General features: G+C 34.6%; 1 protein-coding gene across 1 annotated transcript; it reads left to right on the top strand.

Annotated features, from left to right (window-relative positions):
* Positions 1-1,712: 1,712 nt before the first annotated feature.
* Positions 1,713-7,412, top strand: LOC112515435 (protein CROWDED NUCLEI 4). Its single transcript, XM_025122257.1, has 8 exons — positions 1,713-2,079; positions 2,802-3,011; positions 3,088-3,341; positions 3,718-3,988; positions 4,097-4,180; positions 4,393-5,903; positions 6,143-6,290; positions 7,026-7,412. The coding sequence occupies exons 1-8, from the start codon at positions 1,882-1,884 to the stop codon at positions 7,107-7,109; spliced, it is 2,760 nt and encodes a 919-aa protein (XP_024978025.1). The 5' UTR covers positions 1,713-1,881; the 3' UTR covers positions 7,110-7,412.
* Positions 7,413-15,248: the final 7,836 nt, after the last annotated feature.

The following is a 15,248-nucleotide window of genomic DNA, read 5'->3' as shown; positions in this document are numbered from 1 at the left end:
TCAATTTTACGATACCCAAATCTTACGTCATTCAAACCTCCCACACTTAATACCATTGCTCCTCTCACCATCTCATTGTCATTTGTTCTCTATCGCTGTCCAACCATCGCGCCTTTTAGCCTCTGCAATCAATCTCCCTTTTCTGGTCGTTTTTTTTCTTCCCGATTTTCCCTATTTTTTTTCTATATATACGTACTTCATTAAATTGTTGTAAAAGAGAGAATTGAAAGAAAAAAAAAAACAGATAAAAAAGTGAAAGGTAGATGATTGGGGCCAATAATGGCGATGTGTTGTATAGAGAACGAACGATGATTGGGCGGCAAGAGGTGGTGAGGGGTTGCAATACAGTTGGGTGTAACGGTTTAAATTTTATAGGATTTGGGAATGATAAAACTAATATAAGTTTTTTGTACTTTAAAATCTTACTTACCGTTTACATACTTACACTTAGTTTTCCTGGTTAGAAATTATGTAGATAACCAACCAAACTTCAAAAGTTCGATTTTTTATTTATTGAAAAAATATTCAGGAATTTAATCATTTAAAATAAAAAGTCCAAACATTGCTGGGGTTTTTCGAGGGAAGTAGGGCTCTTATTAACTAAAAGTGGGTTCTTCGCTTTCCTTTATGAAAGTTGGCCTAATCTTTTATCAGGAAAGAGAAAATGACATCAAATCGTTTATTCATTAAATAAATAGTTTAGAGACTTAACCATTCAAAATGAAAAAATTCATTGTATTTTCTTTTGACCTTTTTTAATAAAAAATATACATATAAGTTGTGCGGTAAACATAAATAAATGTATAAAAAACTATTCCTATTCTTTTTACAAAATGTAACAAAAACTCGTATCATCACACTTACAAAAACATATCAAAACATAGCACTAAAAATAATACAACAAATTACAATATTTGCAATTGCAATTACAAAGATATAAAAATGTAAATTGTATTTTTATTTAATTATTATTTAAAAAAATGTATTTTAAAACCATAAGTTTATAACATACAGTTTGAAAATTGTCTATTTTATACCTATATTTTAATATATTTTTATATTTAGGGGGTGTTTGGGATTGCTTATTTAAAACAACTTATGTTTTTTTATAAAGGTGTTTATTAACTTATGTGGTATCAAAACGGAGTTTTGTAAAAAGTGTTTGGATTAGCTTATAACGGTACCAAAAAACAATAAGTTGATAAGTTGTTTTTTAGTGTTTGACAAATTTTGCTTATACGTGTAAAATGACCAAAAATAACACTCTTCCATATAATTGACAAAAATTTATATCAATAAGATTAATAATTTATATCAATAAGATTAATAATTTATATCAATAAAATAAATAATTAACAAATATGGTTAAAATGGTAAACTGGTAATAAACAATTTTTCATAAGTCATGAAAGATTAACTTATAAAAAACTGCTTATTACCGGTTTGGCACCGGTATAAGCAGTTTTATTTTTCCTCATCTAAACACTAGCATTTAGCTTATCACCGATACCAGACTAAAATAAGTCAAAAAACACCTAAAATAAGCAATCCCAAACACCCTCTTAATTTTTTTTTTCATCTAAATACAAAAAACTTTAAAATAAATAATAAGCAATTTAAATAAACAATCCAAACATCCGTGCGAAGAATTGTTTTATCTTTTTATTTGAACGGTCCAGGCCGGAAAATAACCCGAACCGCTTGAAAACGACATCGTACGAAATCACTGCTGTTTTGAAATACAAACGGAAAAGAAAGAAAGCAGAAACGAATAAGGCAGCTGTGAAGTAAAAGAGTAAAGCTGTTCGAGAAATCAAAACCGAAGGAGAATAGTCAACAAAAGATCGATCTCATTGTCGATTTTGAGGGTTTTCCGATCGGATGGCGAGTCCTCAGTCGGGGCGATTTGCAGTCACTCCGACGACACCGAGTAATTCTTCTAGGGTTTTGAGTTTCAAAAGCCCTTTGAGTGATGAAACCATATGGAAGCGTCTTCGTGAAGCAGGTTTTGATGAAGAATCGATTAAACGAAGGGATAAAGGTTCACTCATCGCTCATATTGCAAAACTCGAAGCTGAGGTCCTCTCTCTTTCGCCCTATTATCTGTATTGTTTTGATTAATCTTCTTCTTGGCTTTCTTTATATCTACAACTCGACTTACATGTTATTCCTTTGTTAACTAGCTGTTTTTTTTTTCCTTTTTTTTGAGAGGAATTCCATTAATGCATATGGAGTTTTACATTTTGGATTAATTGATACAGATCAGGAATTGCAATTATATTTTTTCGTACATTGAATGTGTATTTTGAAAAAGAAAAGTAGAAACTGATAGAATGTTTTCTTCAATATTGAGTTTTGAAGAGTGAGAAAGACTGTTGTGTTTGTGTGGGCATGTTTTTCTTTTTTCTTTTTCAAACCCTAAAGTTGAAGGCAAATAGGAGGTTGAGTTTTTAAGAGGTAAACAGTTAATACATGCTTAATTTAAATCGTATGTCCAATTCCTTTTACTAATTGGATGTTAATGAAATGATCCAATAACCCTCTTTTTGTTGGTGTTGTATTAAATCTTAATTTGATGTCTCATTGTGTAAAGAAGATAGGTTCTCATCGTATAAAATCAATCACTTACTATATATCTTGTTTCGTGAATTTAATGTAGATATACAACCTTCAAATCAAATGGCCATTTGTTGGTGTTGTATTAAATCTCAAATTGATGTCTCATTGTGTAAAAAATATGGTTTTAATTGTATGAAATCAATCACTTACTATATATCTTGTTTTTTGTGAATTTAATGTAGATATACAACCTTCAAAATCAAATGGGCATTTTGATCATTGAAAAGAAGGAGTGGGTTGCCAATTATGAGCAGATGAAATCCACTGCAGAGACTGCTGAACTGACTGTAAAGCGCGACCATGCTGCCCACATGTCTGCTTTAGCTGAAGCAAAGAAAAGGGAAGAAAATTTGAAGAAATCCCTTGGAATAGAGAGAGAATGTGTTTCTAATGTACGTTTGTATCTACTTTATAATTTTTATTTTTCATGATTTGATTACAGTTGTCTCTAAAGTATGATCTTTGTAGATTGAGAAGGCGTTGCATGAGATGCGTGCAGAATGTGCCGAGGCGAAGGTTGCAGCTGACATAAAATTAGCAGAGGCACGAAGTATGATGGAGGATGCCCTTAAGAAGATGACAGAAGCCAATTCTAAGATGCAATCTGCAGAATCTTTGGAAGCAGAAGCTAGTCGGTACCGCCGTGCTGCTGAAAGAAAGTTACATGAAGTTGAAGCACGTGAAGATGATCTTAGGAGGCAGATAAATTCATTCAAGTCTGGGTATGATTTTTTATCCATCTCCTGATCTGGTTGTACTCAAATTTTCGCCCATCATTATTATGTTATGTCACATAGCATATCTAGTGATTTGTATTTATGTTTGGGCATTTGTAATACAATAAGACAGTGCTCAACAGAAAGAAAGGCTGGAGATATCACGATTACCACATGCACATTCATGCCGAATATAGATTGATGGTGCCTTTTGTATTAACATATGCTTTATGTGGATCTTGTATGATGTTTTACTTAAAACAAGTTCCTGATAATGACCATTCATGTTTATGTTTTTGTTCTATGTAGCAGAAAATTTATTGCTATGCCAATTTTCATTAATTTTTAACTTATGAATTTATTTGCCTTCTAAATATGTTAGGTGTGATGTAAAAGAAAAAGAAATTCTTCTTGAAAGACAATCTTTGGGTGAAAGGCAGAAATCTGTACAACAATCACAGGAAAGATTACTTGATGGGCAAGCCTTGCTAAATCAACGGGAGGATTACATTTTTAGCAGGACTCAAGAAATAAGCCGCCTTGAGAAGGAGCTGCAGGCATTAAGATTAAACCTTGAGGAGGAGCGTAAATCCCTTAAAGAGGAAAAATACAATTTGGAGTTAAAAGGAGCTTCCTTGGATGCGAGAGATGAGGTTTGTTCAAATATTTCTTCATTGTTTTATTAGCTAATACTATGCATATCAGTAAAAGTTCTTGTTGGATGCTACATGATGTATGAGTATTTCTATGGGTGCTTACAGGATATAACCAAGAAGGAAAATGAGTTAAAAAAGAAGTCTGAAGAGTTGCTAATGCAGCAAGAGGAAATTGCAAGCAAGGAATCTGTGAGACATCGTTACTCCAATTGATATCTTTATGTTTGAATATGAATATTTGATAAATATAGCCCATGACATTTTATCTTTGAAGTTTGGATTTCTGTCACAACATTATCCATACTTGATCAGGATTGGAATTACCAAGTGTGCTTTTTCAATTATTTTGTATGCTTGTGAGCTAGTTGCTTATAGTCGGCTGCTGTTTTGAAATTCTGCAGGACCGAATTAAACAGGTGATGGCTAATCATGAAGCTGCTTTGAAAGAAAGAAGTGTTCAGTTTGAAGCTCAGCTAGAAACAAAGCTCAAGTTAATGGAGGACAAGATTGAGAGCAAGAGGCGGGCTTCAGAATTAAGGGAAGTGGAGCTTAGTCAGCGGGAGGATTTAATTTCAGAAAAAGAGCATGATTTGGAGGTTCAGGCAAGAGCTGCTGGTGACAAGGAGAGGGATCTTTTAGAAAAACTGAATGCTGTGGAGGAGAAAGAGAAAAGTGTCTTTGCTGCTGAAAGAGAGGTAGAGTTGCAGAACACTATATTGCAGAAAGAAAAAGAAGAGGTCAATCGCATGAAAAATGACCTTCAGAAGTCTTTGAAATTATTGGATGACAAAAGCAAAGAAATTTCTCATGCAGAGGAGAAAGTGGAGGCCATGAGAACCGAAACAAATGAATTAATGATTTTAGAAGGCAGGTTGAAAGAAGAAATTGATTTGATAAGAGCTCAAAAGCATGAACTTGAGGTTGAGGCAGACCAGTTGAAAACAGAGAAGGCAAAGTTTGAAGCAGAGTGGGAGCTGATTGATGAAAAAAGAGAAGAATTGAGACTTCAGGCAGAGCGTATTGCGGAAGAGAGAGTTACCATTTCAAAGTTTTTGAAGGATGAGCGTGATGTCTTGAAGTTGGAGAAGGATTTAATACGTGAACAGTATAAAAAAGATGTTGAATCGCTTTCTCATGATAGGGAAACCTTCATGAGAGAAATCGAGCAAGAGCGTTCTGAATGGTTCAGTAAAATTCAGAAAGAACGCACAGACTTTGTGCTAGATATCGAGATGCAGAAAAAGGAGCTAGAGAATTGTATTGAAAAGAAGCGTGAAGAAATAGAAAGTTACCTACGAGAAAAAGAAAAAGCTTTTGAGGAAGAAAAGAAGAAAGAACTTGAGTATATCTCATCCCTTAAGGAAACAGCAGCAAAGGAATCAGAACAGATTAACTTTGAGATGCAAAGACTTGATGTGGAGAGAAAAAAAGTTAATATGGATCATGAGAGAAGGGATAAGGAATGGGCAGAGTTAAATGATTCCATTGAAGAACTTAAAGTTCAAAGACAAAAATTGGAGAAACAGAGGGAACTGTTGCATGCTGACAGAGAAGAGATTCTTGCTCAGATTGAACAGTTGAAGAAATTGGAGGATCTGAAAGATGTTCCCTATCGTATCGCTGCAAGTGAGATTGAAGAATGTGATTCAGATTCCCAAAAACATTCTGCTGTTGCAAAAAGATATCTCAAGCGTCGGACTAAGTTGGATTCGATTCCCAAAACTGGTGGTGATGAAGGTGTTGCAAATGATTCATCTACTAAACAAGAATTAGATAATGGCTCTCCTCCTGTCTCAACTCCTTTTGGGTGGCTTAAAAGATGTGCTAGTACTTTGCTGGAACAAACACACAGTAACAAGAAAAGGAAGCAGCAGAAGGAAATAAAACAATCCGAGGAAAGTATTACCACCCGGTACGTCTCTATTTTTGTTTAGATAGTTCATGCTTAACTTGGTTGGGTTGATGTGGTTTACTGTATGGACTATTTTGCTCAATAACTTTAACTGAAAATTTTAATAACAGCATAACCTTCTGACAAGTTTAGCAGCATCCTAGAACTTGTCAGAAAAGGTCACTCAACTGACGGATCTTTTACTGTATAGTGCTTATTGTCTTTTTGGATTGAGTTTGTTGTTTTTATTCTATGTGCAGTGGGTTATCATCAGAACGCAAGACTCTGGACGATGAGCATGGAGCGACTGCAGTAGGTACCAAGGAGACCACTGTATATATAGACAAGATCATCACAATTCGAGAAGTAACATCTGTTGGTGGTGAAAATGCTACGGGAAATAATCGGGTAACATCTTTCAACATAATACTTTAGCTTTCTTCAAGGGTCCTTCATGGTACATATCAGCAATGTATCATGATATCATGGCTCGGGGATTTAATGGTTCTTGGTTTTTATGTTCATGTGACCATTTGTTAAATCCCTCGCGACCTGCAATCAGTAGTTATGGTAACCCCACAACAGGGAGAGTTTGATGGGCAGAAGGTCATTTGATTCTTAAAAACCATGCACACTTGTGAAAGTTCCCATTTCACAACTCTCACATAGTTTGTAGACTTTAGTATTGTTTTACCTTTTGTGCCACCTGTGTTGTTTAGGTGTATAATGGACACACAATACCCTTACGGGATGAACTTCACTAACTATTGGAAGTTTCTCTCTATGTGAAGAAAACCCTCTTTGTTTGTGTATGTATGTGTGTATATATATATATCCTATTGGATCTGATAGGACCTATCCTAACCTTCTTACTTGACTTTCCTACATGTTTAAGTTGCTTTTCTATACATTAGTTCTACTTGTATTACATGTTATACCTTATTACATCGTCTGCTAGCACATCATTGAATCGTTATACAACCTGTTATACAAACCATCTTATTGTCTGTTAGCACACACCTTGCATGGTGCACAAGCCCCCCGGGGGCGGTTTTCTTGAACTTGGTATGTATGCCCAGTGCATAGACGCTAATGTTTGTGTAATCTTATGGTTTTAACCTATGTAATATTTTGTTTGAATAGGAGGGGGCAGAGAAGGTGAAACAGAAAGGCGATTCAGGATCAGACGATACCAACAAAAAATTGAAGGGACAAGTTGAAGAGTGAAGTAGTGATATGTGTGCATAATCACCCATATATATATATAAATAGTTATATATAGATATTAGGGTTTTAGGTACAGAATGGTGTGAACCTAACTCCTATTAGGGTTTGTGCAAGGGTATTTTTAGGAAAATCTTAGAGGAGGTGATGCTTAAGGTTTTTGGTTGATGAGTTGTAAATGGTTTTGGTTGGATTGGGTATTGCTTGTGGTCAGTTGGTTGCTGATGCTGCTTGTATGTTTGTTTAGCAAAATTTAAGCTGACGCTGTGTCTATTTATTACAGAAAAACGCTCATGCTTTGCATTTTGTTTTTCCTCTGTCAAGTACAAGGGTGAAACTGTCATTTTATTTACCCATGTTTGTTGTTTACGTTCTTGATGTTCGTCTAGTTGTTCTTAGATTTAGGATCTGATTTAAATTCTGGGTTTAAAACAATTTCATTAAAAAAAAGAAACGAAAAATAAAAGAGAAATATTTTTAAAATGTTAAAAATAGAGAAAAGGGTAAAATGGTCTTTTCTTATCCGACTAAATAGAGGCATGGCCGAATATTTAGGGGTCTTTTACCAAATGTTTATCTGGTAAGCGATTATCGGTAAGGGACATCACCTTACTTATCGTGTAATATTCTTGGCTATCAAAATAGATTGTTGGTAAGCAAGCATCTGAAACCTGGTAAAAGCGTACGGGGTAAGGGTCTTTTTTCTTCACTTATTGAATAAAACTCTCGGTCCTTACTATGCTTCTTACCAGGTAAGATTTTGAATATAGAAAATAAAATAATGAAGCACATAAAACCAAGGATGTTCCCGCATCTATGGAAGCAATTTCACCTCTACTAAAATGTAAAATTTTACCGATTGGTTAATTATATTATAATAAAGTTTAAGTGTAAGCATTATTAGATGTGATTTTAGGTAGCATTTGGTATGCAATTATGATTGGATATGACATGACAGAATAGGACAAGAGTGGCTGATAGTACCAAACTTTTTTCTTGTAAACATTTTTACACAATTTTCATATAGATAAATACATACATATATAATAGTATCAAATTTGAATGGAAATTTTGATTTAATTAATGGTATTCATAAAAACCCAGTTCGTACAAAGGAGAAATTATGTTATATTCGGTTTGGAAGATCCTTATCGATTAGCGAAGACACGGTGAAGATTGTTGCAAGAACAATGATTATGGAGGTAGAGGTGGTGGTGGGCGGTGGTGGTGGTGGTAGCGAACGTGAAGATGGTGGATAATAGTGTAGTAGTTGTCGATAGTGGTGATAGAGGTAGTAGTGGCCAATGTCGTAGAGGTAGTGGTGGTGATAGTGGATGGCGGCAATGGTGGCCAACAATACCAATGATAGTGACAATGTATGGTGGTGTTCGGTAGTTGACAATGATTGTGGAGGATGTGAAGATGGTAGATAGTGATGGTGCTGGTGGTCGACAGTTAGGGGCGCTCACGGCCCGGGTTGATCGGTTTGGAGCCGTTTTAACAACCCAACCCAATGTTGGCGGTTTGAAAATTTTCAACACAACCCAACCCAAACAAAAGTTTAACCCAACCCAACCCAACCCGTTCCGGTTGATCGGGTTGTATTTAAACAATGTAAAATCACATAAAAATAAAGGAAACTTTCCTTTGAAATACGACCAACCATTCAAGATAATATGCAAGTTCATCAAATATTTAGATATTACAATAAAAATGTTTAAACCAAATGATAATACATCAATCAACAACAATAGTTTTAGACGTTTCCAACCCTGATGCTTTCGCTTTCTTGATGTTGAGGTTGGTCATGTCATGATTGTCATCTACAATTCAAAGCTAAAGTTAAGGTCGGGTTCATCGGGTTGTCAGGTTGGTCTTTTTTGGGCTTGACCCGATTCCAACCCAATAAGGTCGGGTTGGCTAATTTTTTTATCGATCATGCATCGAGTTACATCGGGTTGGGCTTTTTTTTTAAAATTCGGGTTGGGTTGGTAGGGTTCATCGGGTTTTTGAGCACCCCTATCGACAGTTGTGGAGGAGGTAGTTCTAATTGATATGGTGGAGGTAGTGGTGGTGGGTAGTGGTAGCTGATGGTGGAGGTGGTTATGATGGAGGTGGAGGTGGTAATGGCTGATGGTACGAGTGGTAGTGGCAGATGTAGTGGAGGTAGTGGTGGCGGGCAGTGGTCTTGGTGGCAGATGGTGGTGGTGGTGGTCATGGTGGAGGCAAGGTGGTCCACAGTGGTAGTGGTGGTGGCAATGAACGGTGGTGGTCCGTGGCCAACAGTGATTGTGGAGGTAATGATGGATGGTGATGGTCGGAGGTCAACGGTGATTGTGGAGGTAGTGGAGGAGGTTATTGTAGTGGAAGGGGAGATGGAAGTGGTCGACAGTGGCTACTGGTGGCCGCTGGTGGTGGCGGCAGCCATGACTAGCGGTGGTGACCACTAAAACAAATACTATATTAAGGTTATATATCAAATGAAGGTAGATTAATAATATTTTAGTTTTTGTCTCATTCTTGTCTCATCTTATTACACCTATTGTGGTGGAACAAAAAAGCTTTTTTTGTCACACACTGTCACATCTTATCGCAATTCTTGTCTCGTCCCATGTCGCGTCAAACGTGGAACAACGAGTTCTTGTCATGTTCCATGCCACGCCATACATGAAACAGTGAATCATGTCCCATTTCATTTTATCATGTCTCATGCATCAAATGCAATCTTACTTTTCTCTAAAAGACAATGGAAATATTTGTCATGCTTGGGATAAACTCAAAACACATTATGAGATTTTTTTGATTTGATCATGTGGAAATGTTGGGAGTTACACCTAATTGTGAGCAATATTATTTTTAAGTCCATTTCTCCCATGTTTAACTCAATCTAGAGATGGATGGTTAAATATAAGTTCCATAAACCACAAAGGTGGTGTCTAATTGGTTTGAGCTTGACTTCAAAGGTTAAAAGTACCTGGAGGTCTCAGGTTCAAATCCAAGGAGGAATAAAAATCCCCTTATGGCCACGGAGGTTCAAATGCGGTGACTTCAAGCTATCTGCAAAGCAAATGGTCGCCCGGAGATTAGTCGGCTCGCATAGCGGGTTGGATATCTAGGTTAATAAAAAAAAAAGTCCCATATCAAACCCGAATCAATCCCTTCTAAATCAAGTTAGTCAGTCTCGATCCCGACCAAAAATTCTACAATTGATCCTAAGCCAGATAACCGTCTCAGGCATGATTTGTTTTTTTTTCTTTCAATTTACATTATTTTAAACAAAAATGTTATACATAATTTTATAATCATATTTTCTAACTGAAATACACTTTAAATAATATATTTAAGCATTAAAAAACTTGTATTGTAATTTATGAAAACTTATTCAGCAATTTGATATCCACTTGTCCATCATTATTTTGAGTTATGATTTAGGATCTAATCTTTACATTTTATTATGTAATGTAACAGCTGGGATTTTGTGGGCTAAAAGTTGGATACCATCCTTATATCATAATTCAGAATCATAACTAACTCAATATTCATTATTATAACATTTGCAAAATATATTTGTTTATAGTTTTAATAACATATTTAAATGAAAATATTATTATATCAATGACAATCAATTTTAATTAAATAATATAACATAATTAATTGCGTCTCACGTATAGCTCAATTGATTCTCGTCCAAATGGTATACAGTTCTCGGGTTTGATCCCTGCACTGAGTGAGCCAAAACAAATGCTTAATCATATTGGTGTCTTTGAAGACGGATTCCGTGTGGAACCAGTTGAGATTACTAGTTATCAACTTTTTTGCCTGAAGTATGACGTAATTAGCAGTAATAGTTAACATTGTTAATCTTATTCCTTTAAATTATATTATGACATTTTTTTTTTCAAATTGAGGCCTCATTTTAATATAATTTAAATTGTGACGATATGTAGAATCTTTTTAGATTACTTTTCAGAAAAGTCTTTTGAAGAGATAATTAATGTTCCAACATGTATTTAGGAGATGCCGTCAAAAATGCTATCAACAACTTTTTTAAAAGACTAAGAAAAACATGCTCAATAACTTGACGCATTCGACTTTTTCACTCTTAAAATATTTTTTACAACGATAACAGATAACATAAACTAAAGTTATTTTTAACACTCGTAAAATTTCGTAGTCGAATTTGAATCACATGTTACACCAATCAAACACACAGAATTATTTACATAAAAAACAAAAAAAAAGTTATGGGAACAATATGGTTATATATAGTTGATTTATAGCAATAGCAAGAAGGGAAATGGGACCAAATGGTTTTTGATGGTTGCAATGAAGGTGGGATTGTAGTCACCATGGTGAACACGGCCACACCCCCTTCATCTACAATCAATCACTTCTCTGAAACAACCCGACAACAACCAGATCTCGACAAAATAATAGGATTTGGGATAAAACTGGTTTGGTCTAAACAAAGAACATGTTTCTGTAATGCATTATTTGTTCGTTACATGAACTTAGTTTTTGTATAAAAACCAAGCGAATGAGACGTGGTGCGTCCCACTTGAAATTAGGGTCCACATATCCAAAATATATGAAATATACATAGACTTTTTTTGTTTGTCAAAAAGATAAAGATGTGATTTTAAGGGCGAAGGCAAGAATCGAAAGTCTTACCTGGTAAGTGAAGACGAGGACTCTTACCATGGTTAGAGCTAACTAGGATAAATCGTTGCATACGATGCGTTTTAGTGAATAAAATATTGTCCGGTAAGTAACCGATAGTGTTGAATTTTACTGATAAGTGTTTAGGTAAACGGCTCCTAAGATTATTAAATTTTGTGACATATTTGTATCTGAATTGATATGGATTTATAAACATAGACAAGGTGACCCCAAAGGACAGGTTTATAGTTTGGGCATGTGTTTATGTGTTCCCTTGCATGTGATACCCACATGACACCCCCATTGAATTCACATGACACCCCTCCCCTCATGCATCACAAATTATATTTTGTATAATATTTTGTAACTTTTTTTTTTATATAAATACAAAATTCATTAAAGGAAAATAATTTTTATAATATATTTTTCAAATATCGTCATATAAAAATACCAATATGCCTTTTTATTTCAAAATTATTCTAAAACTTGTTAAAACGTTTAAAAGTGTTTTATCAATTATAGTAACACTTTTAATTACATATGACACAGTTATTTATTCATATAAACTTAAGTATTGTAAATTGTTTATTAGAACATTTGGACATATTTAACGTCTTATAAAACCTTAAGTGCTGCTCACTCATGCTAACATTTTTATCCTTACGAGATTTTTGGTTTATATGACGAAAACTATGACTCTTGTACAAATGTATTACAAAAAATTATTAGGATAAAGTTGGACTACCTAACAAAAGTAATATTTTCATTAAAAAAAAGTTGTTGATGAATCTGGACAACTTCATTAGTAAAACCTCCTAATCCCTTGTTTGGGCAACCACATCCGTTTTTCATTCTGATGTAGGTCTTTGGCATCCTAGTAAATCAGGGGTTCAAGCCTCACCAAATATGAAAATATTAATCCATAAAATAATACGAATTGTTTGTCGATCATCACAACCATGTAAAAATAATATGTTAAATTACGATTGTGCACACCCATGAACAAACTTTTATAAGACATTTTCTTGAAAATGTTTATAAAAGACAACAATTTTCAAGAATTGTCATACCACTACAAGAAACTTGGATCTACATGATGTTTAAAATGTTTAAGCGTCTTAATAACATATTTTATAGAACTTAAATTTATAATATCAAACAATAAAAATGTCGTATCTAGAACTAGAATTGTTACAATAGGTTTGTAGGATGCTTTTAGACATTTTAACAGGTTTTTTTAAGACACAACTAAAATAAAGTGTAATATTAACTATTTTATAGGACATTTTTGAGAAAAATAAGTTAATTGTTAGGATTTGGACAACCTAAGAAAAGCGTTGTATTGACTTTTTGTATGCTACAAGAAAATTAGGTTTATAGAAGACTTTAAACGTTTAAACATCATACTAGCATATTTTATATGACTTAAGTTTAGAGGACCGAACTATAAAGCGTCAATATCTAAAAATAATAAAAAAAGGTTCATATAACGGTTTCAAAAGGTTTAAGAAATTTTAGAACATTAAATTATCCTTCTCAGGGGCTGTTTGGCATTTGCTAAATGGTTTGGTGCAGAATGATTAAGAGACTCTTATCATACAGAGCAAAATGAAATATATTGTTTGGTAATTGTTCAGAATGAAATTAGGGTGTGAAATGATTAATGGAAGCCCAAGATACAAAATCGTTCAGAGAGTTTTAAAATCATCAAGAAACAGACTTTTATTTTTGTCAAACAAAATTCATCTATTAATGATTCAAAAATTATCTTTTAATGAAACTATTAAAAAGTAAACAAATTGTCCCTCATTAACTAAACATTTATAAAAAAACATTATTATTATGTATAAGTGGTGAATCAGAAGATTTTATAATTGAAAAGGTTAAAAGTCAAATATAATTAGTATTTAGAGTAAACTACAATTTTGGTCCCTGTGGTTTATACGAATCATCGAAAGTGGTAACTAGACTTCAATAACTACAATTATTGTCCCTATTGTGTAGGCTTGGCAATGGGGTGGGATGGAGCGGGTTTTGTAATCCCTGGCCCTGGCCCTGGTTTGTAGTAACGTCCCCCGGCGGGTACGTGGATTATTATCTCGTCCCCGATCAAATCTTTAGCAATGCCCGGTCAAAACCCGGTAAAACCCTGGTCAATCCCCGATCAAACCCTGAAAATAATATCCTTTAGTTTGATTCTACCGGGGATCCCCGTCCTCGTCCCCGGTTTGAGTAACATCCCCCGTCCCCGGTTTGAGTCTACCGGGGATCCCCGGCCTCAGGATCCGTTTTAGCGGGGAATCTCCGTCTCCGTTCGGGTCGGGTGAACCGGGTTTCCCACCGGGTCGGGGCAAATCACCATCCCTACTATTGTGTACATTTTGCTTTGAAATTCGTCCTATGACTTAACTTTGTTAAGTTATTGGTATCCAATACCATCAGAGAGTTTGAATGTTATAATTAGCATAAATGTGGGTTGTCTCACCATGTGATGCAATAAGTTTACTCATAATGTGTTTATTAAGTAATTTGATTATTTTGATGCGATACATGAGGTTTGTTATTGCAAAATGATGTATATTTGTTATTTTTATAAATATGAGTTCATAAATATGATTTGGTGATTATTCATCCTGTAATTGCATCAAATGGATTTCTCACTAACCTCAAGGTCCAACCCTCATTTTGTATTTCAAAAATGTGCATTACAGGTCGAGCACAACCAGATGATAAAGGGTGGGGAAATCTGTGAAGTGATAATATTATGTTTGCATGAGATTTTGGGCTAGTATAATTTTCTTTTATATCTGGATACTTGTTATGTATTCAAGTGTTATATAAAAATTTAACTACTTTGTAATGTAGCTTTTGTAATTAATGGGACCAGTTGTGTAAATTATATTTCAAGACATATGGAAATATATGTTTATATACAAATATGATCTTGAGGTGTTACATATATATTCTATGTAATTGTATATATAATAAAAATATAGAACAAAAATTACAGTTTTGGCCCTTGATTTTTGCTTTGAGTAAAAACAAGAAAAAAAAGACAAAAAAGGATAAAAGGACCAAAATGCCTCCTTACTTAACAGACTAATCTAACGGAGTTAGTAGTTAGAGACCATTTTCAAAGTAAAATATAAAGAGTAGGGACGATCATTATAGTTACTACTACTCCTCTTGACGAATGGAGGAAGTAGAGAGAAGACGCTATCACTAAGACATGAACCCACAATGGATTCGGGAACCGATCGAAAACCAGAACCGCTTGACCCCTTCATACTCGATTCATTAGGGTTGAGGTGTCCTCTAATCACTACGGTGAGCTGGTCCCACTTTGAGTAGACTCAGCTATGAATATTCATTCAAAAATGAATGCCGGGCTCTTTCTTTCACAGCTAACCCCATTTTCTTAATGTCGAGACTTTCTCTTTCGTCGATCCCCGAGCTTGTGGTCCTCCTTTGAGTTTGGGTTCA

This window comes from Cynara cardunculus (genome assembly GCF_001531365.2).
Source record: "Cynara cardunculus var. scolymus isolate 2C chromosome LG 7, CcrdV1, whole genome shotgun sequence".
NCBI lineage: Eukaryota > Viridiplantae > Streptophyta > Magnoliopsida > Asterales > Asteraceae > Cynara > Cynara cardunculus.
This window is presented reverse-complemented; position numbering and strand designations above follow the sequence as displayed.